Source organism: Moschus berezovskii, chromosome 22, assembly GCF_049115385.1.
Source record: "Moschus berezovskii isolate FMDL1 chromosome 22, NW_MosBer_1.0, whole genome shotgun sequence".
Classification (NCBI taxonomy): Eukaryota; Metazoa; Chordata; class Mammalia; order Artiodactyla; family Moschidae; genus Moschus; species Moschus berezovskii.
In genome coordinates this window covers 62,013,485-62,037,477 of record NC_142481.1, presented here as the reverse complement: position 1 = coordinate 62,037,477, position 23,993 = coordinate 62,013,485, and the positions used below count along the sequence as shown (strand labels likewise).

The 23,993-nt window shown below is 44.6% G+C and overlaps 1 protein-coding gene across 4 annotated transcripts in view; it reads right to left on the bottom strand.

Moving 5' to 3' along the window:
* Positions 1–393: 393 nt before the first annotated feature.
* The window catches only part of MLKL (mixed lineage kinase domain like pseudokinase), a 28,016-nt gene continuing 4,416 nt past the window's right edge, over positions 394–23,993 (bottom strand). Inside the window, exons 2-12 of one of the 4 annotated variants that reach the window (XM_055413139.2) lie at positions 22,552–23,017; positions 20,522–20,593; positions 19,252–19,447; positions 18,135–18,232; positions 16,965–17,100; positions 14,520–14,604; positions 11,631–11,782; positions 11,256–11,305; positions 10,884–11,024; positions 6,145–6,332; positions 394–4,476 (exon numbers count right to left, since the gene is read on the bottom strand). In XM_055413139.2, the coding sequence (XP_055269114.1) occupies positions 6,154–6,332; positions 10,884–11,024; positions 11,256–11,305; positions 11,631–11,782; positions 14,520–14,604; positions 16,965–17,100; positions 18,135–18,232; positions 19,252–19,447; positions 20,522–20,593; positions 22,552–23,005 (1,563 nt within the window). In that variant the 5' untranslated portion in view covers positions 23,006–23,017 and the 3' untranslated portion in view covers positions 394–4,476; positions 6,145–6,153. Of the gene's footprint in view, positions 4,477–6,144; positions 6,333–10,883; positions 11,025–11,255; positions 11,306–11,630; positions 11,783–14,519; positions 14,605–14,627; positions 15,194–16,964; positions 17,101–18,134; positions 18,233–19,251; positions 19,448–20,521; positions 20,594–22,551; positions 23,018–23,993 lie in introns of those variants that run through there. The other 3 variants (XM_055413141.2, XM_055413140.2, XM_055413142.2) reach the window with 3 other exon arrangements.

Genomic DNA, 23,993 nt, shown 5'->3' with positions numbered 1-23,993 from the left:
ATAAAAAAATAGGACCAAATGGAAATCCCAGAACTTAAAAATACAGTATCTCAATTTAAAAACTGACTGGATGAGCTTAATGGAAAGTTGGAGACAAAGAAGAAAGAGTCGATTAACCTGAAGCTACAGTAACAGAAGTTATTCAGTCTGAAAAACAGAGACGAAAAAGTAAAAGAACAGACCTTCAGAGAGCTGTGCGACAATATCTAGAAGTCTAATACGTATGTAATTGGAATCAAAGAAGAGAGAGAATAGGGAAAAAAAATATTTGAAGACATAATAATCCACATCTTGCCCTCAATATAAAATTAGCTCAGAATAAGTCATAAACTTAAGTATAAATTCTAAAACTATAAAATGTACAGAAGAAAGCAGGAGAAAATCTTCATGACCTTGGGTTAGGCAAAGATTTATTAGATAACTCCGAAAGCATGATTCGTGAAAACAAAAACTGACAAGTTGGACTTCAAAATTAAAAACGCATGCTCTTCAAAGGCTGTGTTAAGGTGAACTGAATCCTGGTGGAAAATACCTGCGGGACTTCCTCGGTGGCCAGTGGTTAACACTCAGGAGGCAAAGTTTCGACCCCAAGATCCTGCATGCCTTGTGGCATGATTCACCCCCCATCCCCCAAAAAGATGAAAATATTTAAAAATCATTTAGCTGATAAAAGGTTGGTATCCAGAACACCGTATATAGAGAACTCTCAAAACATGATAATTGGTAAAACAAAACAACCTGTGAGCAAAAGATTTGAACAGACTTATCACCAAAGACGATACATATAGATGGCAACTTAAATGAAAGAATGATCAATAAATGAAAGGATGATCAACATCATTAGTCATTAGGGAAATGCAAACTAAAGGCTCAATGACATAGCACTCATTATATACTTATTAGGATCACCAAAATTAAAAAGGCTGACTGTACCAGTTGACAAGAATATAGAGGAGCTCTCTACGCTACTCGTGGAGTGGAAAACAGCCCTACTGTCCTGGAAAACAGTTGGACAGTTTCTTAAAAAGTTAAATGTACACTTACCATATGATCTAGCTGTTCGTTTTTAGATATTTATCCAAGAGAAATAAAAGTATATACCACCTGAAACTATCACAACATTGTTACATCTATACTCCAATATAAAATAAAAAGTTTAAAAAAATTTTTAAATAACATATATTCAGACAGACTTGTACATAAAAATTCATAGCATCTTTATCTGTAATAGCCAAAAATTATAAACTCAAATTGTTCATCAACAGATCAAGGGATAAATAAATGGTTATACTCATACATTGCCATAGTTTTCAACTATTTTTCAGCTAGAAAAAAGAAATAAATTAAGGATACATGTGATTACACGGATGAATCTCAAAATAGTTATACTGAAAGAAAGCAAACATCATATATCATATGATTACATTTACATAAAATTTTAAAATACAAACCAATCAGTAGTCATAGAAAGCAGGTCAGTGGTTGCCTAGGGAAATGGGGGTGGTGAGGTGGTGGGAGGGAGTGACTTAAGGGAACACGAAGAGCTTTGGGAACTGATGCACGTTCTTTATCTTGATTGTGGTGGTGCATATATACGTCAAAACATGAAACCACACATGTTAAACATGCGTAGTCCACTGTGGGACAATTATACATCAAAAATGCCATTTAAATCAGAATCGCAGGGCAGGAGTGAAGAGGGGGTTTGACTGCATGGGCATGATGGTAATGTTTGTCATCCTGATGGGGTCTGGATCAGTCATGTGTATGAATTTATTAAACTCATCAAATGGTATATTTAGGATTTGTGTATTTCACAACATGGAAACATTACCTTCCCCCATCAAACAAACAAACAACAACACCCTATAAACAAATATTGAACTGCAGTTAATAATATAAATGCTGAAATGTTTAGTGATGAATTGTGTTGATCTTTGAAATTTTCTTCTAAATGCATAAAAAATAAGGATGTATCAACTGTAGGAAGAAGAATGGCTGAATTGATAAGTATGTGATAAAATATGGTGAATTGTTAGGTGTAAAATCTAGGTGGTGACTATTCAGATGTTCAGAGCATAACTCTACTGACATTTCTGAGTATTTAAAAATTTTTATATTTATAAATGTTGAGGAAAAAATTAGGTATAGGGCTTTGGAAGATGTCTTGTGTGAGTCAGGGGTCCCTGAAGATTAAGCTTTATTACTAATATTTTCACAGTGAATCTGCCTCTGTGTGTGGGTCTGCCAGAGGACGTATAACCTACAAGGGAGAATTTACACTGTAGCCCTATAGCTACAGAGAGCAAAAGATTTCAAAGATGAAAATGGTAGTACCCTATGATTACCTCGAGAAAAGCCTCATTTTCAACCTGTCCTTGTTGATTCTTCCCTTTTTTAACTTAAAAATGTTCTAGGTTTAAAAACATCAAGAATAAATAAAAGACAAAAAGGAATAGAAATGAACCACAATTGTATTCCCCAGAGATGATTACCAGATTATAAGCTCCAATTTATTTTGCCTATTTTAAAAAATTTTAATTTTATGGAACTATAGTTGTGTTAGTTTCAGGTGTACAGCTGAGTGATTCACTTACACATATAAATATATTCCTCCTTTCTGAGATTCTTTTCTCATATAGGCTACCACAGAATACTGAACAGAGCTCCCTGTGCTATCAAGTAGGTCCGTGTTGGTTATCTGTCTTATATACAGAAGTGGATGTTCATCCCAGGCTCCCAACTGACCCCTCTCCCTGCCCCCGTCGATTGCTGTCTTCTCAGTGATTGGAGCAATGCCCAGCACATTTGCTGTTGAATGATTTGGGATGAGTTCAGGCGGAAAGAAAAGCAGTGACAAATAGAAGTCACCTTACCAAGAGCAAAGGTGTAAAAAAATTTCAGAACAAACAGGTCACATCCAGGAGACACGGGTTTCTGAGAACTCTTAGGCTAATATATCTAGTTTGTCTATTGGTGATGGACAGGGAGGACTGGCGTGCTGTGATTCATGGGGTCGCAAAGAGTCGGACATGACTGAGCGACTGAACTGAACTGATACAGCATAAAAATAATTTTTAATGAAGTGCCAATCTTTAAAAAGATGGACAATTTACCAAAAATGTGACAAAATGGATGGCTCTGGAAACACTGGGGTCCCGTTCCTATATGATAAAAATAGGCTGGAGCTGAGCAGAGGCTGCCCTTTCTTCACAAAGCTCATCTGTTCCCTGAAGTCTCTCCTTCAGGCTCAACTCACTTTTTAGGCTCCCACTAGACCTCACAGGTATTAGTTATTAGCTGCCCACAGTCTCTGGGACCAGATACTGGAGATCAGGTTGGCGTCAGAGATAAAAGGCCTTGGGGATCCAAAGGGTGATTCTGTACTTAGTTCAGTGGGGAAAAGGAAGGATCAGTGTTTGCCCTGATGTTTACTGCTGTGTCACAGTTCATCCCGGAACTTAGTGGCTTAAGACCACAGCCATTTATTTAGCTCATGGTTTTGTAAATGGGCCGTCTAGGCTGCTTCTGCTGTGTGGTTCTTCTGGTCTCAACTGGATTCATCCCTGAACAGCTGCTGGCCTGGCTGGTCTAGTATGATGGTTCCTTGTGGCCTCTCCTTCTCCAGCACCCTTGCCCAGCTTGCTCCCAGCGGAGGAGGGCTCCAAGAGACGGGGTGGAAGTTTGTAAGGCCTCTCAAAGCCTGGGCTTGGAACCAAAACACCATCACTTCGACATTCTGTTGGCCAAAGCCAGTTACAACACCAGCCTAGGTTCAAGTGGTGGGGATACAGATTCTACTTCTTTTTTTAAAAAAGTGTTGTTTATTATTTTATTTTTAGCTGTGATGGGTCTTCATTGTTGTGCAGGGCTTTTCTCTAGTTGCAACAAGTGGGGGCTACTCTTCGTTGCAGTGAGCGGGCTTCTCATTGCAGTGGCTTCTCTTGTTGCAAAGCACGGCCTCCAGGGCGCATGGGCTTTAGCCGCTCAGCTCAGTAGTTGTGGTTCCCGGGCTCTGAAGCACAGGCTCAATAGTTGTGGCGCACAGGCTTAGCTGTTCTGTGACATGTAGGATCTTCCCAGGCTAGGAATCAAACCTGTGTCTCCTGCATTGGCAGGTGGATTCTTTACCACTGAGCCACCAGGGAAGCCCCAGATTCGACTTCTTGATGGGAGGGGCTGCTCAGTCACAATGCCAAGAGGTTTGGATCCAGAGAGAGACACATTTTATAAAACTATCAGAATTATTATCAAAGGTGTATTTTTGACAGTATCATTGGGAGTGGGATGGCTTACTGGAATTGTTTTCTATTTGTAACAGAGAAGTGCTGCCCCCCTGTATCCATAAATAAATCCATGCTGAAGGATTTGAGAGAAAAAGATGCCCAGCTCGTGTTCTTCCAGCTCCTTGTTCAGGGACACAGTTTCAGTTTCAATATTTGGCTTAACAAAAGGGAGACAGTCTCTTTAAGATTTCTGTGAATGAATGAACAGAAAGTTAGACAAGCTCAGGAACTGGCAGTTAGAAACAAAGACATTTCCATACTACAAACCGTGTAGACACTGCACGCCCCTTGGTCTGGCTGGAGTCTAAAACCATCAGCATTCATGCCTTTGGAATGTGATGTTCCCCCTCCCTTGGACAATTTTTGTTAGTTTATTTTTATTTTATTTTTGTAATTTTACTTGGACAACCTCTAAAATACAACTGGCTTGTGGGAGACGTAAGCTCATATCTTAGTGTGAATTAGTCTCATGTATTAGATTCTCTAATACCAGGAGGACCTGGGTTTAAGGAAGCCTGGAAAGAGGAGGAAGAAGACAAGGAGAATTTGAAAGAAAGGAAGGTTCTGTAGAAAATACTGTCAGCTTCTCATCCACCCTGAAGGATGATTCTTCAGGAAGCACCATTGAGTCTGCTCTTCTGTGCTGTGAGGGCAAAGACAAAGTTTCAGGTAGAAGCTAGGCCAAGGTTTTAATTTTGTTAGAAAAATTAAAATGGAAGTAGTCTTGTTCAGGCTTCAGAAGCAGGAGAGCAGACCACAGACTGACTTCTGACCCTGCCTCGACTATTTGCCTGCTTACAAACACACCAATTGTTACCAGGAAGCCAAGCGGCACTTTAGATCAGAGGGAATGGGTCTTGGATTTCCTTGAGCCCTTGGAGGCCTGGCCTGCTCCCTGGGGTTCCAGAAATTCTTGTAACTCATGAGGTGAAACAAACAACATTGTAAAAGTTAAAGAAAAACCATCACTGCATTTTTGCATTCAGACTGATGCTCGTATCAGTGGGCAGCCTGGGATTATAAGCAGGAGCTCCCCAAACTGCAATTTGAAGTCTCACCCATGGGGTAGACACACTGCCGGGGACCTCTTCCCAACTGGGGCTCCAGACTGCTGTTAAAGAGGGGCTTCCCAGCACTTTTGAAGTCTGGAGGTTGTTTGGCCCAATTTGGTGATGTATGTGCTGTTACTTTTCTCTGTTGTTTTTCTCTTCTTTTAATGACTATATAGTGAAATGAAGTCAATCAATCCTCTATTAAATATTGAAATTGTTTACTGTGTGTGTAAAGAGTGGTTTCTTTTGTTAATGAATCTTTTGAACTTAAAAGAAAAGTAAAACTTTTGGCAAAACAGATTTTCATTCCAAAAGGTAGGGATGGGGTCAAATGAAGGGGAGGGATGAGATACCCTCTCTAACATGACTGTTAGAGTGATTCCCAATGGACCACCAATGAACAGGCCTTGAAGGACTTCGTGCCAGAGACTTCTGTAAATAGTGGCGCCGTCCTTGAGGGGACTGCCCCGAAGCCTGGATGCCTATCTCTTTAGTTCCTCTCTCAAGGCATTTAATCTTCATTTATCAATGCCCTCCACCCCCAGGTCTCTAACTCAGGATATTCTCACCTCAGGATATATGCACAAGAATGTTTAAGGGTGAGGTTCCTAAAAAGACGATTAAAATATCCATCGATAGAGGAAGGGGTAAGTAACGTGCATGGTTATCTAAGTAGCCAACTATACAGCCGTGAAAAAGAATGAGTTTAAACCATCACAGTAGCATTGATGAATTTCAAATAATTTCTTCATACTAACTGATCAACTGAAGAAAGTTGTGGTAGAATATAGCATGAAATCACTTACAAAAAGTCCTTATACATTTGTGCGAAGCCGCTTCAGTTGTGTCTGACTCTTCGTGACCCTATGGACTGTAGCCCACCAGGCTCCTCTGTCCATGGGATTTTCCAGGCAAGAATACAGGAGTGGGTTGCCAATTCCTCCTCCAGGGTCTCTTCTCAATCCAGGGATCAAACCTGCATCTCCTGGGGCTCCTGCATTGCAGGCAGATTTTTTACCGCTGAGCCACAGGAAAGCCCATAATTTAGTGTACCTTGGTTATAAAACAATAGACAAACTTTTACCAGAAAGTTAGGATAGTGGCTCCTCCTGGAGGAGGGGAGAGGAATGTGAAAGCAAGGGGTGCAGAGATCCCTTTCTGAGTTAGGGGTAATGTTCAAGACTTTAACCAGGAGTGGATATGTGATATTCTTTTTCTTCGACTTAAAAAAAATGCACATATATATTTAATCATTGCTGTACTGTGATACCTATCACAATAAAGATAAGAGAAACATGATTTTGTATCTTTGAACACTGTAGCAGCTTCAGTGGGAACACTTCCCTCGCATCTAGATATAGTGCGCGTGAATCATGTCCTCTTGCATCTGGAGCTCCGTGGAAAGCTGAGAGATCTGGATCTAGAGTAGGGGAGGGAGAATTCCCATCGAGGGAGACGGTGTAGGTAAACGACGGAGGAGCAGCTGATAACATGGCGAAATAAAAGTCTGACTAGAGGAAATTACCCCAGGGTGTTGATAAAGGAAAAGGAAAGGAAGGAAGGGAGAGAAAGAGTGTCAGTTCAGTTGCTTGGTCGCGTCCAGCTCTCTGCGGCCCCATGGACTGCAGCACACCAGGCCTCCCTGTCCAGCACCAACTCCCCGGAGCTCACTCAAACTCATGTCCATCGAGTCAGTGCTGTCACCCAACCATCTCATCCCCTGTCGTCCCCTTCTCCTGCCTTCAATCTTTCCCAGCATCAGGATCTTTTCCGATGAGTCAGTTCTTTGCATCAGGTGGCCAAAGAATTGGAGCTTCAGCATCAGTCCTTCCAATGAATGTTCAGGACTGATTTCCTTTAGGATTGACTGGTTGGATCTCCTTGATGTTTAAGGGACTTTCAAGAGCCTTCTCCAACACCATAGTTCAAAAGCATCAATTCTCTGGCACTCAGCTTTCTTTATGGTCCAACTCTCACATCTGTACCTGACTACTGGAAAAACCACAGCTTTGACTAGACAGACCTTTGTCAGCAAAGTAATGTCTCTGCTTTTTAATATGCAGTCTAGGTTTGTCATAGTTATCTTCCAGGGAGCAAGAAGTGTCTTTTAATTTCATGACTGCAGTCACCATCTGCAGTGATTTTGGAGCCCAAAAAAATAAAGTCAGCCACTATTTCCCCACCTATTTGCCATAAAGTGATGGGATCAGATGCCATGATCTTAGTTTTCTGAATGTCGAGTTTTAAGCCAACTTCTTCACTCTCCTCTTTCCCTTTGAATAAGAGGCTCTTTAATTCTTCTTCACTTTCTGCCATAAGGGTGGTGTCATCTGCGTATCTGAGGTTATTGATATTTCTCCTGGCAATCTTGATTCCGGTTTGTGCTTCTTCCAGTCTGGCATTTCACATGATGTACTCTGCATATAAGTTAAATAAGCAGGGTGACAATATACAGCCTTGACGAACTCCTTTCTCGATTTGGAACCAGTTTGTTGTTCCATGTCCAGTTCTAACTTCTTGACCTGCATACAGATTTCTCAGGAGGTAGGTAAGGTGGTCTGGTATTCCCATCTTTTTAAGAATTTTCCACAGTTTCTTGTGATCCACATAGTCAAGGGCTTTTGCGTAATCAATAAAGCAGAGGTAGATGTTTTTCTGGAACTCTCTTGCTTTTTCAATAACCCAGCGGATGTTGACAATTTGATCTCTGATTTCTCTGCCGTTTCTAAAACCAGCTTGAACATCTGGAAGTTCACGGTTCATGTAATGTTGAAGCCTTGCTTGGAGAATTTTGAGCATTACTTTGCTAGTGTGTGAGATGAGTACAATTGTGTGGTAGTTTGAGTATTCTTTGGCATTGCCTTTCTTTGGGAATGAAATGAAAACAGACCTTTTCCAGTCCTGTGGCCACTGCTGAGTTTTCCAAATTTGCTGGCATATTGAGTGTAGCACTTTCATAGCATCATCTTTTAGGATTTGAAATAGCTCAACCGGAATTCCATCACCTCCACTAGCTTTGTTCATAGTGATGCTTCCTAAGGCCCACTTGACTTCACACTCCAGGATGTCTGGCTCTAGATGAGTGTCTCTCTGTTCAAGAGACAGAGACTCTCTGTCTCAGATGAGTGATCACACCATTATGATTATCTGTCTTGTGAAGATCTTTTTTGTACAGTTCTTCTGTGAATTCTTGCCATGTCTTCTTAATATCTTCTGCTTCTGTTAGGTCCCTACCATTTCTGTCCTTTATTGTGCCCATCTTTGCATGAAATGTTCCCTTGGTATCTCTAATTTTCTTGAAGAGATCTCTAGTCTTTCCCATTCTATTGTTTTCCTCTATTTCTCCCCTTTTCCTCTTTATCTCCCCTTGCTATTCTTTGGAACTCTGCATTCAAACGGGTTTATCTGTCCTTTTCTCCCTTGCCTTTTGTGTCTCTTCTTTTCTCAGCTATTTGTAAGGCCTCCTCAGACAACCATTTTGCCTTTTTGTATTTCTTTTTCTTGGGGATGGTCTTAATCACTGCCTCCTGTACAATGTCACGAACCTCCATCCATAGTTCTTTAGGCACTCTATCAGATCTAATCCCTTGAATCTATTTCCCACTTCCACTGTACGACTGTAAGGGATTTGATTTACGTCATACCTGTATGGTCCAGTGGTTTTCCCTACTTTCCTCAATTTAAGTCTGAATTTCGCAGTAAGGAGTCATGATCTGAGCTCCTGGTCTTGTTTTTGCTGACTGTATAGAGCTTCTCCATCTTTGGCTGCAAAGAATATAATCAATCCGATTGCGGTATTGACCATTTGGTGATGTCCATGTGTAGAGTCTTCCCTTGTGTTGTTGGAGGAGGGTGTTTGCTATGACCAGTGCGTTCTCTTGGCAAAACTCTATTAGCCTTTGCCCTGCTTCATTCTGTACTCCAAGGCCAAATTTGCCTGTTACTCCAGGTGTTTCTTGATTTCCAACTTTTGCATTCCAGTCCCCTATGATGAAAAGGACATCTTTTTTGGGTGTTAGTTCTAGAAGGTCTTGTAGGTCTTCATAGAACCGTTCAACTTCAGCTCCTTCAACATTACGGGTTGGGGCACAGTCTTGGCATTCTGTGGTATTAAATGGTTTGCCTTGGAAACAGAAATCATTCCAACTCAATGAAACTATGAGCCATGCCGTGTAGGGCCACCCAAGACAGATGGGTCATGGTGGAGAGTTCGGACAAAATGTGGTCCACTGGAGAAGGGAATGGCAAACCACTTCAGTATTCTTGCTTTGAGAGCCCCACGAACTGTATTAAAAGGCAAAAAGATAGGACACTGAAAGATGAACTCCCCGGGTCGGTAGATGCCCAATATGCTACTCAAGATCAGTGGAGAAATAACTCCAGAAAGAAGGAAGAGATGCAGCCAAAGCAAAAATAACTCAATTGTGTATGCGACTGGTGATAGTAAAAGTCCTATGCTGTAAAGAACAATATGGCATAGGTGTTGTGGCCAGCACAGCAGGTAGGGCTCGAAAGTGGCTGACGCACAGTTTGGGAAAAAGAAACTAGAGACAGAATTAAAGTTTTAAAGATGGGGCTGGGGGACTCAAGACCTCTTGGGTCAAGAGCCCTGTTCCTTGGAGCCACACCACTTTACTGAGTGTCTTGGCAAGCAGAAAGTACCTACGATGGAGTCAGCCTCCTGTGTCCCCGGTCACATCTCCCATTTTATTGATTACTTTCAACTGTCTTTGTTATTTTCTTGTACAAGGGCTCTCACCTAGCTGAAGGTCATAGACCCGCATATGCCTTGGGAAAACATCTTAGTGTGTGCACAAGCAGTGTTCTGAACTTGCGCTGACCCGGCGTTCCAAGGTCCTCACTGTTTTTCCTTAGCTTAGCAGGGCATGACAACCCCAACTCATCAACCCGATGTACTTTCATTTGGGTTATGCTGTATTGCTATACTTTGCTTTTATTCTTTTCCCATGGTGATTTTCTCATGGCTTAGCCAGAGCAACAGGTGGCTGACACATAGGAAGCTGAAATGTTAGGTCCATGAATCGAGGTAAATTGGAAGCGGTCAAACAGGAGATGGCAAGAGTGAACATCGACATTTTAGGAATCAGCGAACTAAAATGGCACTGATATGACACTGAAAGATGAATTGTCCAGGTCGGTAGATGCCCAATATCCTACTCCTCTGAGCTACAGAAAGAGTATAGGCTGGAATAATCTGCCTTCCCGACCCACTTTAGACTAAACAATGCCCTTTGGTCAGGGTTTCTGAACTCCATTGCTACTGATAATCCGGGCCAGATAATCTTTGTTGTAGGGGTTGTCCTGTGCATCCTAGGATGCTGAGTAGCTTCGGTCCACCAGACACCAGTGGACATGTCCATGCCACCCCACCTCACCTGAGCTGTAACAGCCAAAAATCTCTTTAGACATTGTCAGTGTCCCCCGAAGGGCAAAACCATCCCTGGTTGTGATACACAAAGAAAATCTTTCACAAATGTTAAGTAACACGTGTGGTCCATGCTCTTTAGACCAGAAAGAGCCCTACCTTTAACAGAGGGCCTCCTGGAGGGTTCATAGGCACGGCAATCATCAATGATCTCTTGTAACTGTGAAGGGCAATCTTCACCCACTGGCTCCCGGTGCCGGGACTCAGCCACCAGCTGGTAGATCTTCTTGGAATCACAACCTGGCGTGGAAATGATATGATGGGAGGCTTAAAGATTGCTCTGGCACCCACACATCCCTCTGGATGCTGCCAGCTGGCATCAGAACTAGGGACTGAGAACTGGAGACAAAGAAGCTTCCAGTGACCCCACTGACCAGTGCAGGCAGTGCCCACATTGAAGAAGAAAGTGTCCAGGACAGCACTGATGTTTAACTCTAGTCTACCATCTGAGTCAGCTTTCACACTGGTTACCTTCAAATGGGCTCTTCCCGGTGGCGATCTCCCAGAGGACAATTCCAAAGCTAAAAGAGAAGCAAGAAAATGAACAGTGATAACAAGTTTCCTTTTTTCACGTCCCTGTAGCCATTTCCAGAGAACACAGAGAATTTTCTTTTCTTTTTTTTTTACACTGTGTAGCTTGTAGGATCTCAGTTTCCCCAACCAGGCATTAAACCCAGGCCATGAAGTGGGAGTACTGAATCCCGACCACTAGCCCACCAGGAACTCCCCACAGTGAACTTTCTCATTACTATCAATTACATTCCATGGATGCTCCTCCCTAATGGCATTTGACTTGGACTTTCTTGTCAGGTTCATCTGAGAATTGGCATGAGAACATAAACATACCTGTATATTTCAGCTTTTATGTCATATTTATTATACACATTTTCCAACCTCTGGGGTGAGATGTATGCGGCAGAATTGACTCTCTCTGCTTCTTTTCCTCTAGTTTGTCGGCTGATGGAAGTCTGTGTTTTGCTCAACTCAAATCCTGCAAGCTAGAGAGAGAGGTGGCTCAGAGGCAGAAAGAAATGGCACGATCTCGGGTGGGAAGTAGAGGGCAGGGACTGGTGCTAAACGTGACTGTCAGGGGACAGTCTTTTTCCTTCAGGATGTTTCCAGTGAGGTCTCCTGACTGTGTGGCTACTCTCCTGGCTGCATTCCGGGTTCAATCTATTATGGTGCATTGACTGAGAAAAACACAAAGAGGTTTCTTCTCTGTAAAAATGAGACAGTGAGGATTACTTGAAATGATGGTTGTAAAGCACCTGTAAAACTTGGTATTTTTTTTAATTAATTGATTGATTTTTGGCTGTGCTGGGTCTTTGTTGCTGCGTGTGGGTCTAGTTGCAAAGAGTGGGGGCTACTCTCTAGCTGCTGTGCTACTCTCTAATAGCGGAGGGGGGGGCTACTCTCCAGTTTCGCGCTTCTCACTGTGGTGGCTTCTCTTGTCGGAAGCACAGGCTCCAGGCACATGGGCTTCAGGAGTTGCAGCGCGCGGGCTTCAGCAGTTGTGGCTCATGGCTTAGTTGCTCTGCCGCATAAGACTTGGTATGTTGTAGTTATTCTAATATTACTACATTAGATATGTACAGGGCTTCCTCAGTTGATACCTCAACTCCACTCTGTTAGGATGGACAGGGGTGCCTGGAGTTACCAATGGCTCATTTTCTCTTGGAGGCAGACAAAACAAAAACAAAGAAACAAAAAACCTCCAACAACACGGGGGATCCTCTCTGTCATATCTGACCCTGCATGGCCAATGCCATGCTCTTAAAGAAAGCACAGCACAAGTCATGGGAGAGTGTGTTCTTCCTGCTCCGTGTACATCTGTCATTAGCACCATTTGTGTGCAGAGGGCTGTCTGTGCCAAATGCAGCCAGGGAGCCAAAGCTAGGGGCAAGAAGTAGATGCTGATGTGGCTCCTCCCTCTTTTATTCACCAGTTCAGGGAGCGCGGACATCCTCTGACATCTGGCTCCACACTAACCACTAGGGGTGAGAAGCTGAATAGCACATGTTACAGTCACATGTGATGAGCACCAGGAGAGCAGTATAGACACCATGCTTTGGGAACGCTTACTTATGCTACACCAATGGCGGGGAGATCCAACCAGTCCCCCCTAAAGGAAATCAGTCCTGAACGTTCATTGGAAGGACTGATGCTGAAGCTGAAGCTCCAATACTTTGGCCACCTGATGCAAAGAACTGATTCATTGGAAAAGACCCTGATGCTGGGAAAGACTGAGGGCAGGAGGAGACGACAGAGGATGAGAAGGCTGGATGGCATCACCGAGTCAATGGACATGAATTTGAGTAAGCTCCAGGAGTTGGTGATGGACAGGGAGGCCTGGCGTGCTGCAGTCCAGGGGGTCACAAAGAGTTGGATATGACTGAGTGACGGAACTAAATCGAACTGAGTGGTGGGAAAAGACATCTGAAGGGCAGAAAAGACCTGTCTCTTGTTATTCAGAGAAAGCTATCTACAGATGACAAAGAATATATTCTTTTAGCATTTGGGAACTGTGAACATGGGGTTAACAAAACCCCTTCCTCATCCACAGGACAATCTGAGTGTCAGTGAACTTTTTAGTTCTATTCCCCTGGGAACCTGACAAAAACAGACTGCTACTTATGCTCCTCAGTAATATATATTGCTGCTGATTAATAAATGACCAGTGACTAGTAAGTCATTTATGGACGAGAGGTCAGAGTGGTGGGGACTGTGAAGAGCTTTAGGGGTGCTGGGTTATGTGGTGACTCATGCCTGGCATGCCCCTTGCAGGGGTACTGGAAGGCATGCGTGTGGAGTTCTTATAAAAGAATATCGAGGACTTCCCTGGTGGCCCAGTGGATCAGAATCCACAATGGATAAGAATGCAGGGGACACAAGTTTGATGCCTGGTCCAGGAAGATCCCACATGCTACTTGGGATCCCACAGAGCAACTAAGCCCGTGAGCCACAACTTCTGAAGCCCATGTACCCTAGAGCCTGCAGGCTGCAACTACAGCAGCTCAAGTGCCTAGGGCCTGTGCTCCACAACAAGGAAGCCTCTGTAATGAGAAGCCCTTGCTTGCTGCAACTAGAGAAAGTTCTTGCAAAACAACGAAGCCCCAGCGCAGCCATAAATAAATAAAAAACGCAGTGATGCCACACACACACAAACAAATTCCTCCAGTCTAAAAAACAGAATATTGACTCCTGGGAGTCATGAGGCTTCTAAGCTTCTCCTGCACCCACGGAGAGAAGCCTCTTTCTCTCGCACTTGGGGTGAGGGCGAGGAGAATATCTCCTGGAGGATTGTGGGGGCTCCCACTGGATGGAAGGATTTGATGCTGCCTAGGTGGCATGCTGTGTTTCCTGCATGATACCCTTCTGATTGCCTCCAGGTGCCAGGCTGTGAGTCTGGATGCTTCCTTGGACCTAAGAAGATGCCCTCGTGGGTGTTGCAGGGACACAGAAGTGGTGTTCAGGCATCTAAGAGGAGACTGCTCTTAGCCTGCCCCTGCTGCGTGGACAGTCGGGGAGACGAGCATCAGAAGGGCAGAGAGGACTGAGTCTGTCCACTGCGGGGCGTGTGGGGCACTGTCCTGGCACAGGAAGCGCTGACCTCCGTTCCAAGATGAAGGCAGAGAAACAAGCAGGCACAGGCTTTCAGGGAAACATGCTCGCCTCTCCCAGCACCAAACAGTCACAGGGGTCAGACTCAGAGGGTGCCCGGGCGGCCACGCTCACCTTCACGTTGTAGTCTTTAGTCACTAGGAAGCTTGTGCTACTGATGTTCCTGTGGAGTTCTGAGGACGTTTCCGAATGGTGCAGCCTGACGTGACCAAAGGCAGGGTACATTAGTGACCTTTGCACAGACTTTCTTTTTAAAAGAATAATTTTATTTATTTATTTTTGGCTGCACAGGGTCTCTGTTGCTGCATGGGTTTTACTCTAGCGGCAGAGAGTGGAGGCCACTCTCTCGTTGCAGTGCTCCCCTCCAGTTTTGGGCTTCTCATTGCAGTGGCTTCTCTCGTTGCGGAGCGTGGGCTCCAGACACATGCGGGCTTCAGTAGTTGCGGCCCATGGGCTCAGTAGCTCTGCAGCATGTGGAATCTTCCTGGACCAGGGATCGAACCCGTGTCTCCTGTATTGGCAGGTGGATTCTCTACCACTGAGCCACCAGGGAAGCCCCTGCACAGACTTTCTTGAAAGGTATGACAGTCAGTACCGGGATAACGAGACTGGTCAGTACCGAGCCTCCTTCCTGGGTAGGTGTCCGTGGGTTAGTGGGAAAACCAGGATGCAGAGGTAAGATCTGACAGCTGTGTGCTGCATGCTTCTCTGGGGCTCTGCCTGGGAAGCGGTGAACAGAGCACAGGGCCGAGGCGTGGCTGGATGGCTGGGCCATAACCAGGACCCTTCTGCTTGAAACAGAGTGGAAAGCTGGGGTTGGCACCAACTCAGTAAGTGGTGGTGACTTCCAAAGTGGCATCCGTGGTAAAGAACCTGCCGAAGTTCTTTGGATGAATGGAGTTCCTGCCTCCCATTTTGGGCTTCTATCACAGAGTCAGCCTTAGGCTGGGTTCTCCCAGAAGCAGATCATGAGCATGGACTGTACAAGTGACTGCTTAGGAAGGTATCTCCAGCAATTAAGTCCTCATGCTACAACTACTGAAGCCTGAGCTCTGCAACAAGAGAAACCACTGCAGTGAGAAGCCTGGGCTCCACAACTGGAGAATGGCCCCCGCTCTGCACAACTAGAGAAAGCCTGTGCAGCGATGAAAACCCAGAGCAGCCAAAGATAAATCAGTGAGTGAAATTGTAAAAGAGAAGATAATCCCAGGAAACCAGTGAGGGAGCTATGGAAGCAGGGCAGAGAAGGAGGAGAAATCAAGCAAGGGCGTGACTTCAGGTGAAGTTCCAGGCCAGCCTAATCCATGGGGACCTCTGGAGAATAACTGCCCCTCAGGGTTTGTTCTGCATGAAGCAAAGGAGCTGGATTTCTGTACCCACACTGGTTGCTCAGTGACTATGGGTTGGGGTGAAGGAGGGGAGGAGAGAAACAGGGTCAGGGACAGGGGGCTGTAAAGTTCCTGGGTATCTTCAGGTCTCAGGGCCTAGGGGCTCTAGCACCCGCGGATGTTCCTCTACAGATGGCGGCGATGAGCTGTTAGCAGCAAAGTATGCCGAGTGGTGGATAAGAGTGCAGATCAGGTAGGAAGGATCAGCGGTCCTCTGGACAGGCACTAACAGTGTCCCCTATAGTCCGAAATTCCTTCTCACAAAACCCACTAGTGTACGAAGTTGAGAAGGAATAAACTGTACGATTCCCAAGAAAGAGCAAAGGAAGTATTCCCCAAAGTATGGGACAAGTGGTATGCAAGGTGATATAGTAAGAAAGGTATTCTTCTTTTAATTCCAATCTTTCTGATTATGTCAAGAAGAAAGTCTCAGTTGGTGCTGGATGTCTTTGACACTTCTCTAAATCTGCTAACATCTCTGCGAAAAGACAATGCTGGTCTGAATTGCAGATCTTTTACTAGGCGGCAACATTTAACCAGAATTTAATAACATTGTTTTGGTTTTATTTGTGGTCACCTATTTGTGCTAAGTGATTCTGGTCTCCAATTTATGGTAGTAATGAAAATGTTCCCCGTTTTTTCCTAACTTATTTAGGTTCTTTTTTTTTTTTTACAAAGTGAGCTAATCGAAAGGAAAATATTAAATAAATAATACTGGCCTTACTGTGAATATGGTAATAACTACATATGTAGTCTGTTAGTGACTGACTTTTGGGGGCCCTTGGGCTAAAGGAACTGTAGATCATATGTGAGAGTAGGTAGAGTTGCTGGATAAAATATAGGACATGCAGATGATTTTGAATTTTGAAAAATCAATACTTTTAAAAAAAGAAAGTACTAAAAAAGTATAGGGCTTATATGGAATTCTGTACATCTGAAATTTCAGTAAAAGTATATCTGGTGTCATATTTGGAACATACTTATATTGTACTAAACTTGTTTATTGCTTATCTGAAATTCAAGTTTCACTGGACCTCTTGTATTTTTATTTGCTAAATGTGGTGATTTGCTCAAGGAGGCTTCTAGCCTCTTCTCTGCTTGTCTCTGGGTCAAGCGGAAAGGGAGGCAGATTCATCCTCTCCCTCTTGGCACCCTCTCCCCACGCTGGTACCTGTACAAGCCTCTGGCTGCCCCCAGGGCCAGGATGATGCGCTTGGCCAGGGTGAGGTCCTTTTCCCGATCCAGCAGCTCCCTCAGGGTCCCGAGCTCACAGTACTCCATGACAATGGATAACTGAGGGGGTGTCACTGATGGAAAAGAGCCAACTGCTGTGAAGATCCATCCCTGCTCAGAGGTCCTGCTCTCTGTGGCCCATCCCACCCTCTCTCTGAGAGGCAGCTCTGCTGTGTTTCTCCGTCCCCATCTCACGTGGTTTGACTCTGTGAATGAGTCCAATACCCACAGAGTCCCCATGCCTCTTCTTGGTGGCATTTGGCATGCCAGAACTCTACACTTCCCCTAGTTATTTGGGTAACTGACTCCCCGACTCAACACTACAACCCAAGAGGGCAGGGTCTGCTTTGTCCAGACAGAGCTCACGGGAAGCTGAATAAATGAGCTGAGTAGGGGAGCTCAGACAGGAAGCTGAGGCCTCAGGGCAGGGCCATGAGACGTGTAAGAACTGACGTACACAGAGTGAGTCAGTCACCTTGGCTGTCACCCAGGAGGATAAATATTACTAGACGTTTTCCTTTAGCCTGGGATTCTGTGCTCCAAAGTCAGGTCACCTGAGCCTGTGCAGAAACTTCCAGAGGGGATAAGAAGGGAGCTGCTCTGTCCTCTCTGTAGGCAAACGCAGCAAAACATAACCAGCCGGGAGGCCACACTGTGAGAGGAAATGCAGCCACATCAAAAAACAAAAAGGAAAATGAAGTTCCTGGTAAAAGGGCAGGTTAATTTAGCTTTTAGATTGGCTCTACACTAATGATCAAGGTTAGATTCCTTGTTTGGGTCAGTCAGCTTTGAAATGTTTAATTGCAACAAAATACACTCATCACCCAGGTCAGCATCTGAACAAGCATCTCCTTGGTTCCCAGTGAATCAGCAGGAAGAGATGTGGTTGCATTAGTGCAAACCAGCCCTCAGGCTGAAGCCAACTTCAAGCCTCTTCTCCTGAAAGAAGATGGGAACCTGCATCGCGGGATGCGAAGAAATGAATATCAATAATAAAAGCACCGTGCAGGCGCCACCCTTTGAGCTGTTGTAGTAAAACAACACAGTAAAGCATAAAGATATATGACAAACCACAGACAGCATACCCAGTCCTGGAGGCACCTCTTACCTGTTTCATCAATGCAAATCCCAAACATGCGCAGGATGTTGGGGGAATCAAATTTCTTCATGGTTCTGATTTCATTATTGAAAGTATGCCTCACTATTCTATGAGAACAAAGAGGGAAAATAGGATTTCAGGTTGGGGAGGTCCTTCAGAAAACGTTCAGTGTAGTGACCGTCTGTATATGCACAGGGCTTGAGGGATCATCGGCCATTCCCTGGTGGCTCAGACGGTAAAATGACTGCCCACAATGTGGGAGACCCAGGTTCGATCTCTGGGTCGGGAAGATCCCCTGGAGGAGGGCATGGCAACCCACTCCAGTATTCTTGCCTGGAGAATCCCATGGACAGAGGAGCCTGGTAGGCTACAGTCCATGGGGTCACAAAGAGTCGGACACGACTGAGCAACTTTACTTTCACTTGAGGGATCATCAGCATCTCCCAGGGGTGAAGATAAGGCATATACAACCTGTTCTAAAGAATCACCTGGTAATTCTTAGTCAACTTAATATATGCATATCTTATGATCCATCAGTTCCTCTCCTGGCAATGCAGCCCTAAGAAATTCCCATACAGGGCCATAAAGGGATACCTACGGCAATATTATTTTTGATGGCAAAAGTTAAAAGCAGGTTGTGTTCCATCACTGGAAAAAGGGGCAAAATGTGGATTTCCACCATGGATAGCAGTCAGAAGGAAAGGACTGCAAGCACAGTACAAGTTTCACGACGCTGAGTGAGAATGGTAAGAAAAGCAGGCGGCAGATATGTCATACTACCATCTGTGAACATTTAAACTGCACACATATAATAGCAGCAAACATTTTGCAAGAACACATACAAACAGAATATTTCATCGTCTGTGAAAGGGATAAGAAACCAAGAAACAGGAATGAAACGGAATCTGCCTTTAAAAATAACTAAATACATGAATAAACAAGAGACGTTTCTAGAATTGACTTTGGAAGACGTAGCTTTAAGTCTAGACTGTGTTCCTTAATAACAGAGAGCAAATAGTTAACCCTCTGGGGTCTGAGTTCCCCCATATCAGAATATCAGTCTGCCCCTCTTGAGGAGTTACAGGCAGGAAGTAACTAGGCGAGAGAACCATGCAAAACAACTTACCCAATGTCTTTGGCCTGGGAGTTGTTGAATACTTTTATGGCCACTGGAGACTCATGGTATTTTCCTTCATAAAGTGTGCTGGATTCACTTTCCTTTAGTAGGATCCAATCTGCTTCTGGAAGCTCCTCCTTCTTAATCTCCTTGATTTGATCTTGTGGGAACCCCTTCCTGGGTTTCTGTGACTCTGACCTCATCCCTAGGAGACAAGGTAATAGAGTCAATAGCTGAGGAGGGTGTGTTATGAGGGAAGAGGCATCTTAGCGACGCTTGAGGGGGAAGCCACACCTAGTGAACCAAAGCTGGGTCTGCCTGGAGCGCCCAGGAGAGAGGTCCCAGCGCCTCTGAGTGACTGTAGAGACACAGCCGACGGCAACAGAAATGTCTCGTGTACTTCTTTCCCCTCTTCGGCTCCTGCGTATCTCTGCCTACACCCCATCTCAATCCATCTCTCTCATCTCCTCCTACTGCACAACAGCTTGGCGCCTGAGTGTTTGGCATCTTGTCTAGTGAGTTCAATTCTAATAGGCAGATACACAGTTTAAGCTCAGTACCCCACTGCTGTTATGTGTCTTTCCCCTCCCTTACTCTATGCCATGTCTGGGAACTCTCAGAAGGCAGAGTCTTTCTCTATCTTAGTTTCCTCTACCCACAGGCTCCAATATAAAGCAGGGACTCACAGATGTGTAGAATTGATAAGCATTTTTAATTTGATTTGAATTTCTTTTTAATTTTTAAAAACTTTTAATTTTGTATTCGGGTATAGCTGATTAACAAACAATGTTGTGAGAGTTTCATGGGTACAGCAAAGGGACTCAGTCATAGATATACATGCATCGGATTTTGAATTCCTTCTTGGAAATTCAGCAAATGAATTGAAGCTTTGATGTTATCTAGAGGAAGTCATCAGGGGACTTCCCTGGAAGCCCAGTGGTTATGATTCTGAGCTTCTACTGCAGGAGGCACAGGTTCAATTCCTGGTCAGGGAACTGAGATCCCACAAGCCACAAGGGAAAAAAAAAAAGAGAGAGAGAGGAAGTTGTCAGCACTTTGACAGGTGCTGGAGGATATCTTGCTGGTCAAGAAATCCCCTTCAAACACGACCCCATGCACAAAAGCCTGGGCCAGCCATGAACATATCCCCAAAACCTGTGGGCTACTTGCAGCCATCCAGCCCAGAAAATGGACCAGGGTGGGGTGGGGGAGCCTGAAGTTCCTAACAAACTCATGACTTCTAGTTAAGGGCAGCCAGAAGCAGCACATGGCAACTCACAGCTCTTCACGGCTTCAATGGTTTCCTTCATGTTCTCCAGTTGCCTCAATAAAGTTTTTAGAGTTTCTTTCTCTGCAAGAAAAACAGCAGCAAATACTCAAAAACAGAAATGCTCAGTGAAAGCACACTGAGACGCCCTTTTCTCATCTCTCATGTTCATTACAGTAGGAATGACTGCTGTTCACGAATATCTGGCTCTCAGATAAGCAGTCAGGAAGTGCCCTGACGCATCACTGTGTGCCTTGCTTCAGCCAAGAAATGAAGTGAAAGAAATTTTCAGGGAAGTCTGTGTCAACATGAAAGTGCCACAATACTGAAACATCCTGGAAGGATGACAGCTTCCTTAGAGAGTCTGCTGGACTTTCTCTGAATGAGAAAAAGATGTTTCCTTCTCTAAGACACTGAGGTTTTTCTTGAACCACGGTATAATCATATCTATCCTGACTTATTCAGAAATATGCTAAAAATTGATCATATACTAGATAGGGTAACCAACCATCCCAGTTTTCTCAGGACTGAGGAGCTCTGAGCTTTGAGACCTTCAGTGCTCAAACCAGGAAAATCTCAGCAGACAAACACATGCATGGTTTGTAGCAGTAATATTTCTATAACCTATGTGGAAGTTATTCTGCCAACCTGTATCAAAGTTTTAAAATGTCCATACTCTTTGATCTAGCAATTAGACCCAGTAACTCAACTTCTAGGAATTTCCCCTAAGGAGATCCTGAAATACATACAAAAAGACTCACTGTAGAATTATTAACAATAGTGGAAAACTGGACACAATTTAAACGTTCATCAGTAGAGAGCTCCTTGAATATATCTGGTCCCTATAAACCAAGGATACTAGACAACTCTATGGGTATTTATATGGAAGAATATTTAATGAGCTTATTTAATAAAAAAAAAAAAAACAAGAAGGAGAACAGTGTGCTTAGTATGCGATTGATTGTATAACAAAAAGAAAGAAAATATACACTTGACTCTCCAAAAGGCTATTCAAGAAACTGGTAAGAGAGCATGTGTCTGGGAATGGAACTCTGCTCTCAAGGATGAGAGGCAGATTTCTACCTCATGCTGGGTCCTTTTTCTGCCTTTTGAATTTTGTCCTATGTGAAAGTATTACCGAGTCAAAATGTTTTCACACAATTGCAGGAAGTACATCCTTTCTTCCAAGGTGATGACACCAAGGTGCCTCCTTCTACCAGAAAGTGGGCCAATGAACGCTAAAGATGGGGAAGGCCAGGGGCCAATCCTGCTCTTTGGCAGGATCAGCTGCTGCGACGCTTTCAACCTCACTTCAACCCAACTCCTGACTCCAGTTTTCCTTGGTGGGAGGTGTTTGGTTGAGGGAATTAAAAATGCCTCACTTTTCCTCACCAAAAAAACAAACAAAAAGCCATTTGCCTACAGGTGTCTTCCATATCCGGTTTGTGATGCTGGAGAGTCTCCTGCGGACCTGACTGAGGATACACCGTCCTCCACATCAAGGGGGAGAACGGTTATCCCCCTGAGTTCCAGTGCCTGGAAGGTTCATCGAAACTCTCCCCTTAATTCCTCTCCCTCCACCCACAACCCTAATAAGAGGGAAGGATCTGGAATTAACATCAGCACGATCTGCACAAGTGTAAAGTCATATCTGTTTCCATCGTTCCCTCTCCAGCCCAGCTTGTGTCTCATTCCCTTGGAGCCCTGCCCTCCACTCGGTCCAGCCCCGGCCACTCTGACCCAAGCCACTGCCACGTCTGCATAGCCTCTGACGTGGTCTCCTGACGGCACTCGCACTTCCCCTCTTGCCCCTGGCTCTGCTCGGTTATTGGCCCCAAGTCTTCTCTCCCATGTAGTCACGCCATACATCCACTCTGGCTGTAGCCTCATGGCGGGCACCCCTCTCCACTCAGACGTCTGGAGTTCTGAGTCTCGTCAACAGACGCCTGCCAAAACCTCTTCAACCTTCCTGATTTTACAGTAAACCAAAATGAGACTAATATAGCTGCATGTGCATCCCCCCACCTGAAAAAAATCCTCACCACTCAGTCCTTGGATAGCTTTCCTGTCTTCCTCTGCATCCTGTTGATCTTCCTGTTGCCAGGACGCTCCTGGGCTGAGGCTTGAAGTATGCCTCCATCGATCCACCTGGAGCAGCAGAGAAAGCTCCTCCCAGACATCGCTCAGCCTCTGGTTCACCCCACCAAAGATTATGCTGTCATGCCCTGCTGTTAGAAACTTCTGGATATTGGACTTATTGCTGAACTTGTCTATCTGCTCCTTAGCTTCCTCTAGGGCAGCCTGGAAACGGCTCAGCGCGGCGGTTATCTGGGAGGGCAGGTTCCTCTCTCCTTGGTCCTGGAGCATTTGCAGAGGCTGCAGCAGACCCTGGACGCGGTCCCCTAGACGTCGGCACTGTTTCCGGCAGTATTTCATCTCCTCACACTGGTTGTAGATAAGTTGGCCTAAGGAGATGATCTGCTTCAACTGATCCATACCTGGAAGAAACTGATGGAATCTGTTTAAGTTTCGGGAATGTCCTTTATATTTACTACTGGGATAAGGGAACATCAAGGGTGTTTGTGATTTAAATGGCTGAAGAGGTCTTCCTATTGTTTTCATGTAAGGTAGAGATGGCTTGCATCCACCAAAACCTTCCAGTTTTAGCTGGGAATTACTGGCTTTGCCAGGGGCTTCCCCAGTGGTTCAGTGGTAAAGAATCTACCTGCAATGCAGGAGATGTGGCAGGAGCCATGGGTTCGATCCCTGGGTCAGGAAGATCCCCTGGAGGAGGAAATGGCAACCACTCCAATATTCTTGCCTGGAAAATCCCATGGATGGAGGAGCCTGGCACGCTACAGTCCACAGGGTCACAAAGAATCTATATAACTTAATGAATAAACAACAAATTGGCTCAGCTAGGACAACATCTCCCAGACTTCCCAGCAGCTTGATGGAGCCATATGACTATTTCTCACAGAAGGGGTATGAGCAATAAAGTGTTACTTTGGGTTTGAGTCAGGTTTGTCTCCTCCACACACTGTCAGCTGGTTGTATAGGAGGATGCAGCCCTGAGTGTGGTGGAGCCCAAGAATGTAGAACCCTGTATCCCGCTTGGAGGAGAGCTGCTCAGAAACCTGGAATGACTGCCATGGACTGCTAAGTGAGCAAGGAATAAACTGCTATTGCATTTGAATCATTACACTTTGGGGTCAATTTGTTAAAGCAGGTCATCCTATTCTAACAACCTTATCCTGCCAAAGTATAGGGGTGATTATAGGACAGTGGGTTGAAATGTTCAGATCCTGTCTAAAGAAGTTGTTGACCTAGTAAAGTCAACAACTGCTGCTCTTCAAGGATAAAGGGCCCAATGATAGAAGATCTTCTAGTTTTTAAAGAGCAGTCAGAAATCTGGATTTTTATATTTAATCTTTCAATTTAAAATCCCACAACCAAGTCAAAAAATGTTTTAAAAACTATGCAG